Source organism: Haemaphysalis longicornis, unplaced genomic scaffold (assembly GCF_048455015.1).
Source record: "Haemaphysalis longicornis isolate Haplotype H1 unplaced genomic scaffold, Haemaphysalis longicornis Haplotype H1 scaffold_4, whole genome shotgun sequence".
Lineage (NCBI taxonomy): Eukaryota > Metazoa > Arthropoda > Arachnida > Ixodida > Ixodidae > Haemaphysalis > Haemaphysalis longicornis.
In genome coordinates, this window is record NW_027526361.1 from 93,737,871 (window position 1) to 93,755,275 (window position 17,405).

Genomic DNA, 17,405 nt, shown 5'->3' on the forward strand with positions numbered 1-17,405 from the left:
CGACCGTCACCACACATCACACACTTATTTGTCTGGAATAATTCGGGGCACACGTGTTTGGCGAACACAGGCGTCCATATCGCGCGCACCTGTAGTTGGCGCACTAGCACCGCCTCTCTTGGGGTAAGATTCCGGTGCGGCGGCGGGTAGGCTCTTCTGCCCTCCCGATACCAGGCCAGCACCTCCTTGTATGTGTCGATTGGAGTTGTTGTTGTTGTTGTTGCGCCTTTTGGTATGGCACATACCCAATCAGGGGATCGGCCAATCAACAGAGGATGGTTAAAATGAATGGAATTCTTATCTAATCACGAGACGTTTAGGAAAGATAATTTAGACCGGTTTGAAAAATGTTTGGGAAAAAAGGAAAAAGAAAAAAAAATCCTGAAAAATCAAAGCGAGGGTGACCAATCGCAATCATAAAGAGAATCGTTTTGAATTTTCAATGTAGCGCAGGAGGGCAGAGCATAAATCCCGGCGGCAGAACCCCGTTTCGGATGCCCCGAACGATAGAATAGCCGGCACTGTTAGGGATATCCCCAAACTGTAAAGCGGCACCTCCAGGGACTGACGTCTGAGTAGGAAAAAACGTCGGCATGTCAAAAGGTAGTGATCGACCGACTCGTCTTCGTTGCAATAGCTGCACAGAGCGGTTGGCGCCAGACGAGACCTGTGCAAATACCTATTTAACTTGGGTACTCGACAACGTAAGGCTGTAATAATCACCTCTAAGTTGCGTGAAGGGCACCATTCAGGTTTCCATGAGAATTTAAGATGATTAAAATCCCTTAATGATAATAAAACCGATTCTTGCTGTACTTGGAGTTTCAGCATCCTACGGTACCTAGCTGCTGTTATTAAAGGTGTCGGCTCCACGACGTCTACTACAGGCCCAGAAAGTGCTACCCTTGCTAGAGAGTCGGCAGTCTCGTTGAATGTGATCCCTGCATGACCAGAAACCCAAAGAAGGTGAATTTCAGTGAAGTGAGGTGGCAGGAGTGACCGAAACGTCCGCAGAAGGGGAGTGTCTTTAGGGGAAGAAAGGGCTAGGCATACAGAAAAAGAATCGGAAATTATCATTGGAGATGTAATTGACACATCCAGCTTTCGTAGCGCCAGGACAATTGCCAGGAATTCCGCAAAGAATATGGGGATAAAATCACGCAGACGAACCGAAAAGGTCCAGTTAAGGGAAAGGGAAAATATTCCGATACCGGATTTTTCTTCTCGTTGAGAGGCATCTGTATAAATTATAGCACCTGGCTGCATAGAGGCCAAATAATCTTCGAGAAGACGACTGAGTAGCCGGGCTGGTAAAAGTTTAGCATTTTGGGGGAAAATGTTCCGGAAATTGATAGAAAGAGGTGAACTCCTGTCAGTATATGGAATAATCTTATTTATTGCTACACCCAATGGAGAAAGGAAGCTCTGTATCAAAGTGCTTTGTGGACATAAGGACCTGGGCCATTGGTGCACCGTAAACGCACTTGGTTCTGCAATAAAGATAAACTGCTCCCTGTTCACCTCAGAGCTATAAGCTCTCAGAAAAGTTTCAACAGTCAGAATCCGGAACCTATTAAGCAGAGGAGGAACGCGCGCTTCCAAGTAAACTACTGCATTTGCTGCATTCTTAGGCAACCCTAAACAGCAGCGAAGAGCCTAACGCTCCAGAATAACCAGACGATGAAGCTTATACGCGGCGCACCCAGAGAATAACACGCACCCAAACTCTAAAATGGGGCGAACGTACATTCTATATATCATAAGAAGGGTCTCTCTGCGCATGCCCTTCTTTCTATGACTGAGACTTCTCAACATCCCAACAGCACGTGCACCTTTGGCCTCAATGAGGGCTATATGTGGGGTCCAGTCAAGTTCACTGGTGTAAATAATTCCGAGGTACTTTAAAGAAGGAACCTGAGGAATTATGCACTGTCGGTAACTGAGAGTAATGTTAACAGGACCTGAGAGTGGAAAAACTAATAAGGAACATTTGTTCACATTCATAGAGAGACAAATACTGTCCAACCAGGAGGCAATAATGTTCAGATAAGACTGCAATAATTTGTAAAGAGATATAATGTCAGGTGCTGATGCAAAAAACGCAATATCGTCGGCATATACATATGTAGAAACACCAGAAACCTCCGGAATAGCGCTTACAAGGATGTTAAAAAGAACAGGGGAAAGGACCGCCCCTTGCGGTACGCCCCTAGACTGTGGCCGCTGTGAGGAGGTAACATTAAATTTTACACAACTGAACTGCCTGTCTCTCAGAAATTCACAAATCCAAGCTATGATATACCTTGGGAAGTTTAAGACTTGTAACCGGGACAACAACACAGGGTATTCGACGCTATCAAAAGCTTTTGCTACATCTAGGGTTACTAGGGCCGAAAACTGGTTAGCGCGACGGGCTAGTTTAATCCGGCTTTCAAGGTCCATTTGCGCACTCCAAATCGAACACCCAGGGCGGAAACCAATTTGTCTTGGGCTAAAGATTCTAGAACTGGACACCAATTGCATTATGCGCTGCTGCAAAATCCGCTCGATTAATTTAACCACATTAGATGTCAACGCAATAGGCCTGACGTTTTCAATCAAGAGGCCCTGACCAGCATTCTTAAGTACCGGAAGTATTTTGGCGAGACGCCAGACATCGGGGATCCATGCATGTCGAATAGAATAATTTATCATGTTAAGTAAATGATTGGGAGCCTCGTCAAATAATAACTTTAGCATTTCAGTTGTAATGCCATCTGGGCCAGGAGCTGCAGCAATCAATTTAGTCATGACGTCAGCGAGCTATGATAGCGTTACCTCTATGAAGTCGTCTACGACGTCTGGCGGAGTAAATGACATCGCTAAGGAAGACGAAAAACGAGCTTCAAGCCCATCAGCTATCGACTCTAGGGACTCTGAGAGTTCACCTGGAGATAGCACCACAGAGTCTGTATTATCTGGAGAGGGTACTGCTTTCCGCGATCGAAGAAAGCGAAAAAGCGCACGCTTATTGTTAGGCTTGGAGAGACACAGAGATCGATCTGTGTGATAAGTCTGTTTAGCATTAGAAACAGCGCGTTTGAATACCGCTGAAAAATATTTGTAGTTGCACCAGTTAAGCGGGGATAGGTTATGGCAAAGTTTCTTCCAGGCCGCCTTTCTACGTCTAAAGCTGCGCGAACATTCTTCGTCCCACCAGGGACTCGGCATTACTGACTTCTTCTACATCACTTCAAATAATAACGACTGAGCTGAAGAGGAAAGGGCGGAACAAAGGCCTGTCGCACATTCAGCTTCATTTTGTGTGACCAGAGAGGACAGGGACTCCTTCAGAGAGGTTTGAAACCTTTTATAGTTAACAAAAGAACGGCTCTGGCGGTTAACGAAACGGATGGGACACCCAATGTCAAAAACTATTGGGATGTGGTCACTACTCGACCCGCCATCAACGGTCGACCAAGAAGGCACTGAAACACCTCGAGAAAATATACTTAAATCTAAAACAGATTGCGTTTGTCCCTTATGGTAGGTCGGAGAATCCGAATTTATGCATGTTAAGTTGTTATCTGTAATCCAATCCAACAAGCGATTACCGCAAAAATCCGTCCGGAAGCCCCAAGTAACGTGGTGGGAATTAAAGTCTCCTGCAAAGATAATGGGAGGTACAGCCGAAGCAATAGCCAAATCAAGTGGTTCGGAATCAACGACGCCACTAGGAAAGTACACGTTGGCCAATGAGAAGGGGAGGCAACCAGGTAGCTTTAATTCCAGCACTAAAATTTCACAGTCTGGGCGTTGAAGTTGGAAGGACACCTTCGCGGTGTGGGCAAACTTTGTAGATATCAAACTTAACAGACCGCCACCTCGGGTTGGCCTGTCTAGTCTAAAAGTGCGGTAATTATAAAGTCCAAATTTTTGGTTGCTACTAAGCCAGGTTTCCTGTAGCAAAATTACGAGTTGCCTCGATGTGGTCTTCTTCATCTTCTTCCTCGCCTTCCGCAGGAAGAGGGGGGGAGCTCGGGGCAGCGCTGTGTCTGGTAAGCACGCGCGCCGCTCGGTCTGCCCCCTCGTTGCGGTTGGCACCCGTTCCCACCGGGCCCATGTGCGCCGGGAACCACTTGATGGTCACCGGCATTGTTCGTTGTGGTAGGGCCCCGCACACCCTAGACGCGCACGAGGACACTCTGTTTGTGGCGTAGTTCATGACAGCACTGCGCGAGTCACACAACACCGTCGCACACCTGGGGTTGGTTAGGGCCAGCGCTATGGCCAGCTCCTCCGCTTGCCTCGGGTCAGAACTCTCGTTGTATATGTACACTCTGTCTCTATCATATACACTGTGTATTTTGTATATTTCCTTTTCTCAAGTGCCTTGATTCCTTCGCTGGCCGAGGGCCATAGCTTGTAACACTGTTTCTTTTTATTTTTTTAAATTTCTGTAAGTATTTTTACTTTATTTTTTCTATCATATCGAGGATTTTCTTCGTTGTGCCGTGCTGTTCTACGTTTCTTTTATTAATGTTTTGTATATGGTGTGCCAGCACCAAGACCTCAGGGTTGTTCCTGGGCACCGAAAATAAAGGTTGATTGATTATTATTATTATTATTATTATTATTATTATTATTATTATTATTATTATTATTATTATTATTATTGAGTTTAGTGTACCACAAAAGCCCACCAGGTCGCATCGCCCGTTCTTGACCGCTGCGCGCAACTCCAATCATTCTCCTGTGCGCAGAATACAGAATTGTTACAACCACTTCTTTGAACGCCTTGACATCTTTCAGAAATCCTTTACAATTTACCGTACAGCGCTGTTGAATACAGTATGTTAAACACCTATGATATGTCTGTCGCTCTTTTTTTTCTGGAATTTCGTTTCTCTGCGGTTGTGTCTATCCAACTGATAGTTGCCTATTTTTGAAACTGTTTACTGTCATTTGTTCGTATTATCATTTGTCTCTACACTCCGTTGTTTTTGTTGTATTACTGTCAAACTTTGTTGCTCTGCCTGTCGTGTGGCCTTTACGACAGGCAGAGCAACATAGGCATCTTCTTTTTTTATTTTTTACCTGTACCCAGGCTCCGCCTGTGCTTTATTTGTCATTTTCACTACTTCAATTTGTGTGTCTTGTCGCTTGTTTGTTTCTTGCTATATGTTTCTTGTATTTTGTTTTCATGTAACTACCCGTGCGCCAGCACTCAGGCCTCTGGCTGTTCCTGGGCACGTAAATAAACATGATTGATTGATTGATTGATTGATTGATTGATTACTTTTATGATCGCCCTCTTCATTGACGATATCATGCTTAACTTCCAGGCGGAACAAGGCTGATATTATCTTCCTCTTTAAAATTATGCACGGCATAGTGTCTTGTGGTGAGCTGCTACAGCATGTTCGTCTTTATGTGCCGCAAAAGTGGACCAGGAAACATGATACCTTTTGCAACCCCAATTGTCTGCGTGTCTTGTGCCCTGTGTGCCGACTGCAATGCACGTACAATCGGTACTCGGATTACCTTGATATATTTAATGATTGCCCTACTCTGTTTCGCAAACATGTCTGCGAGTTTGTATTGGCGTAACTGCCAACTTTTCTTATTCTGCATTTGTCTTTTATCCTTGAGTTCATGCACTTAAATGACTTTCATTCCGTAACTTCAACATAAGCTATCCTTTCGTTTTTTTTGTATTTTGTATTTTATTTTGTATTTGAAAGATATGTACATTATGTTTCGTGTGTTTCTGTTTCCGTGCGCCAGCACAAAGGCCGACCCCGGCTGTTCCTGGGCACGCAAATAAATGATTGATTGAGTGCATTGCCGACTGCAATGCACGTACAATCGGTACTCGGATTACCTTGATATATTTAATGATTGCCCTACTCTGTTTCGCAAACATGTCTGCGAGTTTGTATTGGCGTAACTGCCAACTTTTCTTATTCTGCATTTGTCTTTTATCCTTGAGTTCATGCACTTAAATGACTTTCATTCCGTAACTTCAACATAAGCTATCCTTTCGTTTTTTTTGTATTTTGTATTTTATTTTGTATTTGAAAGATATGTACATTATGTTTCGTGTGTTTCTGTTTCCGTGCGCCAGCACAAAGGCCGACCCCGGCTGTTCCTGGGCACGCAAATAAATGATTGATTGATTGATTGATTGATTGATTATTATTATTATTAATATTATTATTATTATTATTATTATTATTATTAGCGATATTGATAACGCAGATGAGTCTTTATGGGTCGAAATTCATTTCTCTAAATCTGAAAAACTTCTAGTTGGTGTTTTTTACATTCCTCCTGATGTAGCTCCTGAGGCGTTCAATAAGTTAATCTCCTCCATTGAACAGGTGCTTATCACTCATGGCAACCGCAAAGTCCTCCTGCTTGGAGATTTTAATGCTCCTGGCGTGGAGTGGAGCCAGCTAACTTGTTCCCACTACAACCACCACATTGAACAGAAGGGTAATAGGTTGCTAGATTTTGTGGCTTTCACTTCTATGGCACAGTGTAATCGCATAAAAAATTGCAGTGGAAAAATTCTGGACCTGTGCTTTTCGAACTTTGATGGCGTTAGTGTGTTGCACTCTGATTGTTCTTTAGTAATACCGGACAGATTTCATCCTCCTCTTTCTATTTCCTGTTGCCTCCCTTCATTGCTCCACCGTTCCGTAAATTCCAACAACACGCAACCTCATTACGCTTTCGCCAGGGGAGATTATGCTGGGCTGTATGGCTATTTTTCCGCTGCCCCTTGGTCGACCGTCATTGACCACACTGATGTCAATGAACAAGTCGACCGTTTCACAGAGATTGTGCTTTCGGGTATGAAGGAATACATCCCGCAATATTTACCGAGGAGGTTCAAGTTTCCACACTGGTTTTCTTCTGAATTGCGGGATGCCCTGAAACTCAAGGAACGTGCGCACAGAAAGATGAAGCGCTCTGGTGCCAACCAGTTTGCTCAGGAATTCCGGCGCCTACGTGCCCTATGTAAAATATTGCACAAACGTGATCATACTTCGTACCTGGCGTCGGTAGAAACTAAAGCAACTCACCAACCGGGAGCCTTCTGGAAATACATTCATTCTAGATCTAGTACAACTAACGATTCTATTCGTCTTCTAGACTCCAACGGCGATGAGGTTGTCAAGGTGGCCGACTGCTTTGCTCGTCAATTTTCTTCTTTTTTTGGGATTAGCGGTGGTAGTGACAACAGCAGCGCCCCTTGTCACCAGGGCGAGAACTCCGGTTGTTTACAACTGGACGACAACATCATTCGGACCAGCATCAAGCGGCTCAAGCCCTCGCTTTCTTGTGGGCCAGATGGTATTCCTGCTGCAATCCTAAAAACATATGCAAATATATTCGTTCCTGTGTTCACTTCAATATTTAATAACTGTCTCCGGTCGGGAACGTTTCCTCGCTCATGGAAAATCTCTCGCGTATTCCCTGTTTTCAAGTCAGGCCTAAAAACTGATGCTATAAACTATAGGCCTGTCTCGCTGCTTTGTTCTGCCTCTAAAATTTTCGAGTTATCTCTTCATACGGTCTTGTCTTTCTCATTTAAACATGTCCTCATTCCTAATCAACATGGATTTATGCGTGGTCGTTCAACTTCCACGAACCTTGTATGCTTCATGGAGAAGGCTGTCCCAGCAATCGTTGGTAGAAGCCAACTGGATGTGGTCTACTGTGACATGAGCAAAGCCTTTGATGTTGTCAACCACTCGTTATTGCTTGCAAAGCTCACTCTGTTAGATGTACACGCTTCTTTGGTGGGTCTTATACGTTGTTATCTCAAGGAGCGATATTGCTATGTAAGTGTTAACGGTCAAACATCATTTAGGTACAAAGCAACCAGTGGTGTACCACAAGGCTCCGTCCTGGGTCCCCTTCTTTTTTCCATTTTCATTAACGATGTTGCTTCTGCCATTCAAAATTCTTCTTTTTTGTTGTACGCTGATGATATAAAAATCTTTAGAGAAGTGCGTAGTGTTCAGGACTGTAATTCTCTTCAGGTTGATATTGTGTCATTCCATCGTTGGTGCACCAAAAACGACCTTATTTTGAACCCTTCAAAAACTAAAGTTGTCTCCTATAGTAGAAAAACTCAACAACTGCAATACCCTTATGAAATTGCAGGCACCACACTGCCGAGGGTGACCGAAATTCGGGACTTGGGAGTACTGTTTGATTCTTCTCTGACTTTCTCTTCCCACATTGCACAAATTACCCGTCGGTCTCTTCGTTGTCTGGGTGCTGTTTGCAGGTATTCTAGAGAGTTTAAAGGTCCGCTTCCTTTCTTAAAGTTGTATTCGGCTCTCTGCTTACCTCTTCTTGAATACGGGTCTGTTGTCTGGAATGGAACTTGCAAGTCCAATAGTGACCGTATCGAAAGGGTTCAAAATAAGTTCCTTTCTATCTTTAAGCACCGCTTCCGTCATGTGCAAGACGACGCAAACGGCATCATGTCTCTTCTGAAAAGCATTCCTTCCCTTCGGTGTCGACGAATGCGAGCTGATATTATCTTTCTCTATAAACTTCTTCATGGTAATATTTTGTGTGACGATTTGGTTACACTTATCAATGTCAATTTGCCAAATAAACTTTTCAGAAAATTTCCAGCTTTCAGACCAGTTGCTTTAAATAGCCGACGCTCGTCCATCTGCCGAATACAATGTGCATATAATGAATATTCCGTTCGGCTTGATATATTCCAGAGCTCCTTTACTTTGTTCTCTAATGAGTTGAAAACTGTTGTAGCTTAAGTCCTTTATGTCATTCCAAATTTATGTACCCTATGTATTATGTGCAAACTGTTCTTGCTTGCTTTTCACTTTTTCTTGTTTTGTGTTGCTTGAATATTTGTACGTTTTTAGTGTCAGTGTTGGTAATGCTGAAGCTTTTCCCCCTTTTTTTTTTTTGGAACTTCCTAATATGTTGTTAGAAAACCTTGGCTATATACGTATACTCTATGTCATGTTGATTCAATATTTGCTTGTATAGTTCCTATTTTTCACATCTACTGAACGTTTTGCTGGCCGAGTGGCATGGCTTGCAACACTAAGCCTGCCTTTTCTTTTTTGACTGTCTGTTCTTTTTTTTTTTTTTTCCTTTTTTGCTTTCTAAGATTTCTGTAACTATTTTTACTTTATTGTTTATGTCATACATATAGTTTGTGTATGCTGTCTTGTCTTAATTGTAGTGTTTTTTTTTTGTATGGTGTACCAGTACCAAGACCCTAGGGTTGTTCCTGGGCACCGAAAATAAAGGTTGATTGATTGATTGATTGATTGATTGATTGATTGATTATTATTATTATTATTATATGCACATCATGTCTAGTGTGCTCCTGTTTTTGTTTATGTTGCGCTTGTAAGAGGCGATGGGGGTTATTGTTGTAAACTGCCGCAGACGCTCGCCGAGGAGGCCGCCCAAGCACTGTGGTCGGGTACCGACCGATTCCGGATCTTGCTGTCCTCAGTTCTGGGCGTGTTTCTCTACATAACTAGGAACAATGCGTCAGTCAATGTGGACTGCACCGACGCCAGTATCGTCGACCTGGACGTGGTGTGCAGCACCAACTTAGCCGGGGCCACCTCTGATACTGACTCGACCCACATGTACGAGTACCTGACGTACACACCTTCGACTGGTTCAAGCCCCAATAGCTACGTGGCCTTTCACGAGACGGTGTCGTCTCTCAATTACAAGGTACGCTTCCTTTTTAAACGTGTTGTTTAAACGAGGTGGGGCTGGCAATTCGAGGAAACAGGCTTGCCGTAACTTCGTCGGTTACAGAAGGGTCTGCATTAACAAGGCTGTCCTCCTTTTTTCGACCCGGGGACGCACGGTGTGCGAAACCTCTCCCGGGTGTGCGCACCCCTTCCGCGTGTTTTCGGTGCCCCTTTCGCGTGCCGCAATTTTTGTTTTCGCGAGCCACCTTTGTGGGCGGCGCGGTTTCTCCCTTGCAAGAGAATCGTCTCTCGTCAGCGGCTGCGGAGCTGCAATCGGCTGCGCGGCCGAAAGACACCCTTACGCATGCGGGCGCCGCACGACGTGGCTGTCCGCGGTGTCTAACTTTCACATCTAAGATTAGTGGCACTTGCTTTTGCCTGTCTGTACAAGACTCTGTTTGAAGACTCTGCTCAGCGAAGTGTGCAAACTGACGGTTACGAAGTGAAGGGTATGTCTGCACCCTCTTCTGCGACTAGTGAAGGTGCTTGTTGGGTTCTGCTTGAGAACGTCACTGTCCGCTGCAGGCCGTGTGTTCGCCCCCTAGTGTGAGGTATGGTAGCTTTTCTTTTCTCGCCCCGAATGAAACAGTTGAAGGTTGCCCTCTGGCTCTCTGTCCTCGCAACGGAGGCAGCTCTCTTCTGCAAGCCGCTCGTCAGGCACGTTACCTCAACGAGACGGGCCCTCCGTGTTTTCTTAGCACTGGGCTCTCACGTCCAATCCTCCAGTGATGGGCGGAAATGACTAGGCGGCGGGTGGACCAGGGGCACACGTTTCGAGCCAAGTGTTCAGATGCGGACAGTGGCGCAGGGCATACAACGCAATGCCATCCAGCTACTGGCATCGAAGGCTGATGCAGTGCCACCAGGGCATGTCACTGGAGTGAAACTCCTTCTATGGGCTTGCTTGATAGCTATCCGGTATTTCTGTGTGTTCTCGACATTCTGTAGCCACGAGCGCATCTGAATGCTGGGGCACTTCGGAAGTTACCGCACCAATGGTTACCACAACCACTTTCATCGAGTGGCCGGGCCGCAACGTTTATTTATTTATTTATGTTTATGTTTTATTTGTTTTTTATTTGTTTTTTATTTATTTATTTATTTATTTATTTATTTATTTATTTATTTATTTATTTATTTATTTATTTATTTATTTATTTATTTATTTATTTATTTATTTATCGTGTCGTGAGTAGCTAGCATAACCCAATGCACTGACATCGTCCTTAAATTCTCCCCATATCCTGGAGTTCCGTCAGCTATTTTGCACAATTACAGCTGCGCCGTGAAGCCAAACAATTACGGCGTCCGTAGGGCAGCGTGCATGCGTCTTCCAGCGGCAAGAGTGCGCAGCACAGACTCCATAGTCACACTCTGGGAAAACCCTTTAGTTTTATTTTGGGTTCCTTCATCCCGTGTAAAAGATAAGGAGGTCTATTTTGGTTCTCAGCGGGGACTTGGCCAGCGGGGATTGGCACAGGGCACTGGGCACCGGGACTTGGTACCGCGATAGTCGTGGCATTAAAGACAAACTCGCGTTTCGTCGAATATATATACTCCCATGTGTGTCCCGTTTGCTTAACTTTCGATGTAAAAAGACTCGGGGCAAATTGTCGGCACAATCTCTTTTGGACATCTGTTCCGACCATGCGGGCGTTTTAACTTGTTTCTTAATCCAGACGGTTCATTTTGCCCCTGAAATTATGTATTTCGCAACAATGCACTTCTGTATAAAGGTGAAGCCGACTTTAAAAGCGTCATTGGAAGCTTGGTTTTTGTAATATCGCTTTCCCACATTGCCGCTTGCACAGTGAAGCATGACGATCTACGGAGGGAGTATGATTACAGAAAACGGCTCGAACTCTTGTTATGATACTGTAAACATTAGCCGCTACGCCGAACCTACCTTTACGCCGAGTTTCATTTACTTTGCATAATTAGATAGTTCACAGACAAGTTGTAAAGACTACAGAATTACCAACTGCTGTCAGAACATATGTCGCCATCTACGGCGGGAGTAGAGTTACAGAAAACAGCTGTTACTGTTCCTTCCAGTAACTCGCTGGATACAAATTGTATGACAATTAGACTACTGTAACGTTACTCCCCTATCGAAAAATCGTTTCCAATCAAACGGGCTTATACCATCCTCTCTGACGGCTGTACAGGTCAAACGGGTTGAAATCGGACCCGTTTAATAATACAGGATAAGTCTGATCTGACACACATACAGTTTCCATCGGGTACAGTTTGGTCCGCTTGTCATCCTTCTTCACAGAGTGGAAAGGCAATGAACCTATTGTATCCACTTCGTTTTTTTTTTGTATTTCCGTTCCTCCATTTCCTCCTCATCCCATAGTGGTGATTTTTCTCACAGATGTTGACCAATCACCAACGGGTGCTGCTCCTCCACAAACTCCGTCCTCTCTCTTCTCGTTCAAAAATATTGTCCTACCAGCCGTCGAACACTTTACGTCAAGAGCAGGCAACCGACATTCTGTACTGCGTCCATACTCAGCGACCCCCCACTTCGTCAGCGCGAGCGGCGTCCCACCTCCGCCGTGCACTCTACTACCTCTTCAATTCTTTTAAAAACACATAGCCTGGGTGTCATCACGTGGTTTGGTTCGTTTGACTCTTATTTCGCACTAACCACCTCTTCTCACCTCCTGTACACTGAAACAAGGGACAACTTCGTGCCATGGAGCCAGCCACCATGTGGTCTTCTGGCAATGCGGAAAGAACAGCTGATGCCGTGTGAAGTTCAGGCGCTAAAAGCGTAAAGCTGCTCTTCTTGACGGCGTTCAAACAAACTAATGAAGCGGCCCCATATTCGCCACTTATTCTTTAAATGGGGATGTGCTTAACCAAAGCACTCAGCGCGCTAAATGTGCGCTGCGTCGTCATACAACGTGACCCACACTTCGAGAACAGCTCGCAGGTTATTGTCATTTTACCATTAAGGGATGATAAGATCCCTTGTGCTGACATAAGCTGTATCGTGCGTCTTTGGAGACATACTGGCTAGCAACTGCGGTTATTAGATCAGCGTAACAATCAAATACAGGCAGCTCACGGGATAGGCAGCCCACGAGCTTGCCTATCCCTGATTTCTAAGGCGCCAGCATTCTTCGGAGATACGACACAAAAAACTTCCCGTCACAAAAGCTCAGTGCCAGATTTAAAGATTCAGAAGCAGCTCCAGTACACAAGAAACAAGGCGGAACGGGAGAGTTGCACTCAGTATCATCGCACTTTTTTTTTCTCCAGTACGGGCGAAGCCTTCGAGTCTTGAACAATCTATCAACAAGCCACGCTAACCTTTTTTCAGCTAAGTGCCATATCTAACTTACGTTAGAAAACGCTTTATTAACAAGTCGTAGGGCCTTCATGTTCTCATCAAATGAACCCTTGAATTGCCTCTGAAAAAAAAAAAAGTATCTCCCCAGCAGTGCATTTGTATATCACAGTAAAGCTGACTTTCAAGGGTTTCGATATATAGCACTCGGTATTGGTACATGGGGTCTTGGGGTGCTGTTTAATGAAAGATCCTTGCGCCTTCATACGTTAAATCAAACTATTTTTATTGTCCCTAAAAATGCCTCACCAGCAATACACTTGTGTACAGTCATGATACCGACTTAAGGGGGCTCGGTTTGTACCAAGGAGGTTGAGAAAAATACTTACGCCTCGACCGAACAAATTCGCAAAAAAAAATCAATTCTTTAATTGTAGTGGCTTTGAGCGCGTAGGAATGTATGGTAGCTAAAAATTATTGCCAATGTTTGAGAAATTTGCGAAGCCTATGTGCAGCGTTCGCGATTCGCTTATTTTTTTACCGGAAGAATTGCCCCATCGATTTTGGCGGTATACGCTAAGTGTCTGTGCCACTGCCACGGAGCAAGTATTGTCCGTTTTCCGTGGCTACCGGTGGCGGATCGTGAAAGCCTTTTTTTTCGGCTACCTGAATGCGAAGGTGTTGGTTCATCATCATCATCCGATTTATTACTTGATTAAACTGCCGGGCCAAAAGATGAATCAATTCTTCAATAATACGTATCCATCGGCAAGACCAATTCAAACTGCTAAAAGCGCTGTCATGGATCATACATGTTCATTTCATGAACGTTCAAGGAAATCTCAGGCGTAATAAATGTCTGCGCGTAAAATAAAGAAGCAATACTCTCTTCTAATTGTAGAAGTGCGTCGCATTGCCTATTACGATAGCACAGAGTTTCATACAAATAACTAGGGGAGAAACTGGCGCTAGTGTCAACGCGAACATGTTAGCGGCGCTTACGCTTCAATGGCAATGATGGGTAGTTGTGGAACCGGATTGCGTAGGATCAAAACGGGCTGATGGCTGCGCAAATTGTGTTTTTTGACAAAAAAGCTGTTATTGCCCGGTTCTCCGTTTATAAATTACATGGCAAACAAGAAAGTTAGTGACGAAAAACTGGTTTTTTTACGAAATAAAACGGCGCGTTTAAATAAAAAGCATACGCGGTGTCGAGAAGGTTTGTGGAACAGGTTTGCCATTTTTCGCCAACTACAGAAGGACGTGGACTTCTTTAAAAACTACCTGTAAAAGTTTCGGCACTGGTGGTTTGTAATAGTAAGATAAGTTTTGTCCTCATAAGAAAAAAGAAACCGATTATCTTTGGAGAAGTTATATAGTGACATACATCAAGCTGCGTTCCTATCAGCCGCCGGTGCTGCTGTTCTACGCCGCAGGAGCCGGCGTTCGCACGAAAGATGTGGCTGTTCCAAGCGATTCGCAACCGTCGTCAGCTTTGACAATACATTGCTCTGCCGAATGAGCAGCGCCGCAACTACTAATTCGCAGACAACTTCGCCGTACATGGCGCCGTCATTTGTGTTATCGTGCTCGCTGTGCGTCAATGAATTGATAACCCACCCAGTTCGCAACTCTGGTTATAAAACATTCCACTCAGGGCAGCGTTAGTGCACGCGAGGCATGCAGTTCAAGGAAAAACGTATTTTTGATCACTCCTCCCAACACCCCGCCTAGGCAAATGCGTTCATGTAAATCCAAAATGAAAACGAAACTGCCTACAATCTATAGTAAGTTCCGCGAGCCATCGAGCGCCAATCCGAATCCACAACTACCCATCACACGCCCATTGAGGCGTACGATCGCAGCGCCGGTTTCCCCACTAGTTATATTGTAAGAAACTCTATGTACGATAAAGTATAAAAAAATTACACCATCTTCTCGTGGGGAACCCTGATGAGGATGCGAAGCATCGTGGCGGTTCCGTGTGGTTCCATTGTGTTGCCGTTATGTTGAGTGATCTGGTTTTTACTAGCGCCAGAGGGAATTCCGCGTCCGGGTCCACACCGGTGGCAAAGGCACGCAAGTGCTGTTGTGTTACGGTGAGTAGGCGGTGGTTCTCGATGCGCCGAAACTCGTCCATCATGTTCTTGTCGATGTTGTCTCTGTGGTAGAATCGGTAGTCTCCGCCAGCTTTGGTGAGGTAAAGGTTGTTGACATAGCTGCACCCCCTGAGAGCAATGTACACGCCCTCCTCTTCGCAGCTTTGTCTTCTCGTTCTTCCTCTTCTTCGGCGGTTCCCCTACGGGAAGATGACGACGGTGGTTTAACGCGAACCTATCTCGTGATGGATTCATTGGTTGGCCAATCCCTAGGGGCATCCTGCCACAATCAGCATCAGAGGCGCTGCGGACGGGGCTGGTTGAGCTGCAAGGCGCGTGGCGCTTCCCGCCACAGCTACGGGAAATTCAGCATCCCCCTCTAAAGTTTTCAGTTCGTCGTTTCCGTTGACGTTCAGCTTCGCGTGTCTTCGTTGTATCAGTAGCTTCTTGACATAGTTTGAATGAGTCAAGGACATAAGGCGCGTTCGTAGCACTTGCTCCTGTCCCGGATTTGTAGCGTAGTGGGAAGAGCACCGCGTACCTCCGTTGCGGCCAGAGAGTCGTGGGATCGAAACCGGGCGCCGCTAACTACTTCTTTTTTCTATAGTGTAGTATCGCGGAGCTGTGGGTGTAAGGAGGAGAGTTGCGCATGCGCAGTGAGCGTGTGGACGGCGCCGCCATCAACGACGGAGGCCAGGTGAGCCTAAGAAATGCTCCGCATTTAAAAAAGGGGGCAAGTTGCGCGTCCTGGCACCAGATGGCGCGCGAGCAATGCTAGGTCTACGGTACCCGGATGTAATGTTGCACTACCTCTATTGTCTTTCACTATTGTCTTTACTGTAGAAGTCTTTTCATGCCATTTGCAGGGTAGCAACACGCGGTCAGTCTTCCTACATGACTATAATGCAGATTTAGGCAGCGGCGACGGAAGTGGCGAACGCGGCCTGCGGCGGAGCTCAGCCGGGTGAATCGCGGGATGCGTTACCAAGCGTACGGCGCAGCTGCGGTCAAATGGAGGTGAAATTTACCGCGACGGCGAAATCGCCCCACGAGATTACTATAGCTTCGCTTTAAAAAATGGTGTTCCCCAAGTTTCACTTCGCTCTTATTCAAGTTATGACGTCCCCGTACGGAAAATATTGCATCGATGAGGTAGTCCTTTTACGCTATTACGAAGTGCACCGTGTATATAAGATTGCTCACTGGGACGCCATCGTTGCAGGTGGATATGTTCGTGAGCCGCCACCTATCGGAGGGCTGGGCGGTCTTCGAGGTGCAGCGTGACCGGGCTGGGCGGTGCATGAATGTGAGTGACTACCAGCACCTCATGGCCATCGCCGACAAGGCCCGCGTCACAGAGACGGTTCCCTAAATGGTGGCTGCGGAATCAGCGAGCCTTGGATACAGCGTTCGCCGGTTGCGTTGTCGGAACGCGTCATCTCGCAATGCAGCTGCTATTGGCCCCATCGTTAAAAATAAGGAATTATGCGAGAACGTTGTGACGTGTCTCTTTTTTGCCCGCTTCGCTTGCTTGACATCACCTCGTGATTGAAAGAGGCACAGCGCCACGACATTCCACAGAGTCACAGTGTAGGGCAGCAGTGATTTACATTCCCTGACACCCCGAATTGTTTGTTTGCCTGTGTGTTTCTTAGTGCACAGCAAAACCAGAGACCGAGGTCGTCAACCTGGAAACGTCAAGGACGATCACTCGAGGCGGAGACAGTACCGACCTTCTCTGACGGCGTGAAGGAGGCACGTTTTGCAGCGAAGCTGGATGCGGCTCGCCCTTCGATTTTCTCCGGGTCGTAGTCGCCACCCAGAAAAATACGCTTTGAGGCGAGTTCTTTTCGCGGATGTTGTGGTTGCGAACGTACAAAGTAAAGACGTTTGATATCAGGAAAAACAGTATCCATGTCAACTAGGGCTAGAGCAGGTTGCTAGAGAACGATGAACTTCGTTGGGAACAATACCCAAATGATGCTGCATGCGTGGCCTGCGGAAAGAAAAGAGACGATGCGGCTCATATTTTGGAATGTGATTGCACGCATCTAAATTGATACGAGGAAAATGTTCCCCTTCTCCAGTCCCCAGTGTTTAAAGGCAGCACACAAATGACTCCGAGGCTGATACTGTTGCACTTACCGAGACATGGCTGTCAAGTAAAATAGCGTCCAGTGAGGTATTTAAGCGCAACAAAAAGTATTTGGTGTATAGACGTGACCGTGATTGCGAAATCGGTTGTGGTGTATTAAA

At 45.6% G+C, this 17,405-nt stretch overlaps 1 protein-coding gene across 1 annotated transcript in view; it reads left to right on the top strand.

The window, feature by feature from the left end:
- The window catches only part of LOC144180446 (uncharacterized), a 56,567-nt gene extending 39,937 nt beyond the window's left edge, over window positions 1-16,630 (top strand). Inside the window, exons 6-7 of the mRNA XM_077708786.1 lie at window positions 9,430-9,729; window positions 16,372-16,630. Coding sequence (XP_077564912.1) covers window positions 9,430-9,729; window positions 16,372-16,521 — 450 coding nt within the window. The 3' untranslated portion in view covers window positions 16,522-16,630. The remainder of the gene's footprint in view (window positions 1-9,429; window positions 9,730-16,371) is intronic.
- Window positions 16,631-17,405: the final 775 nt, after the last annotated feature.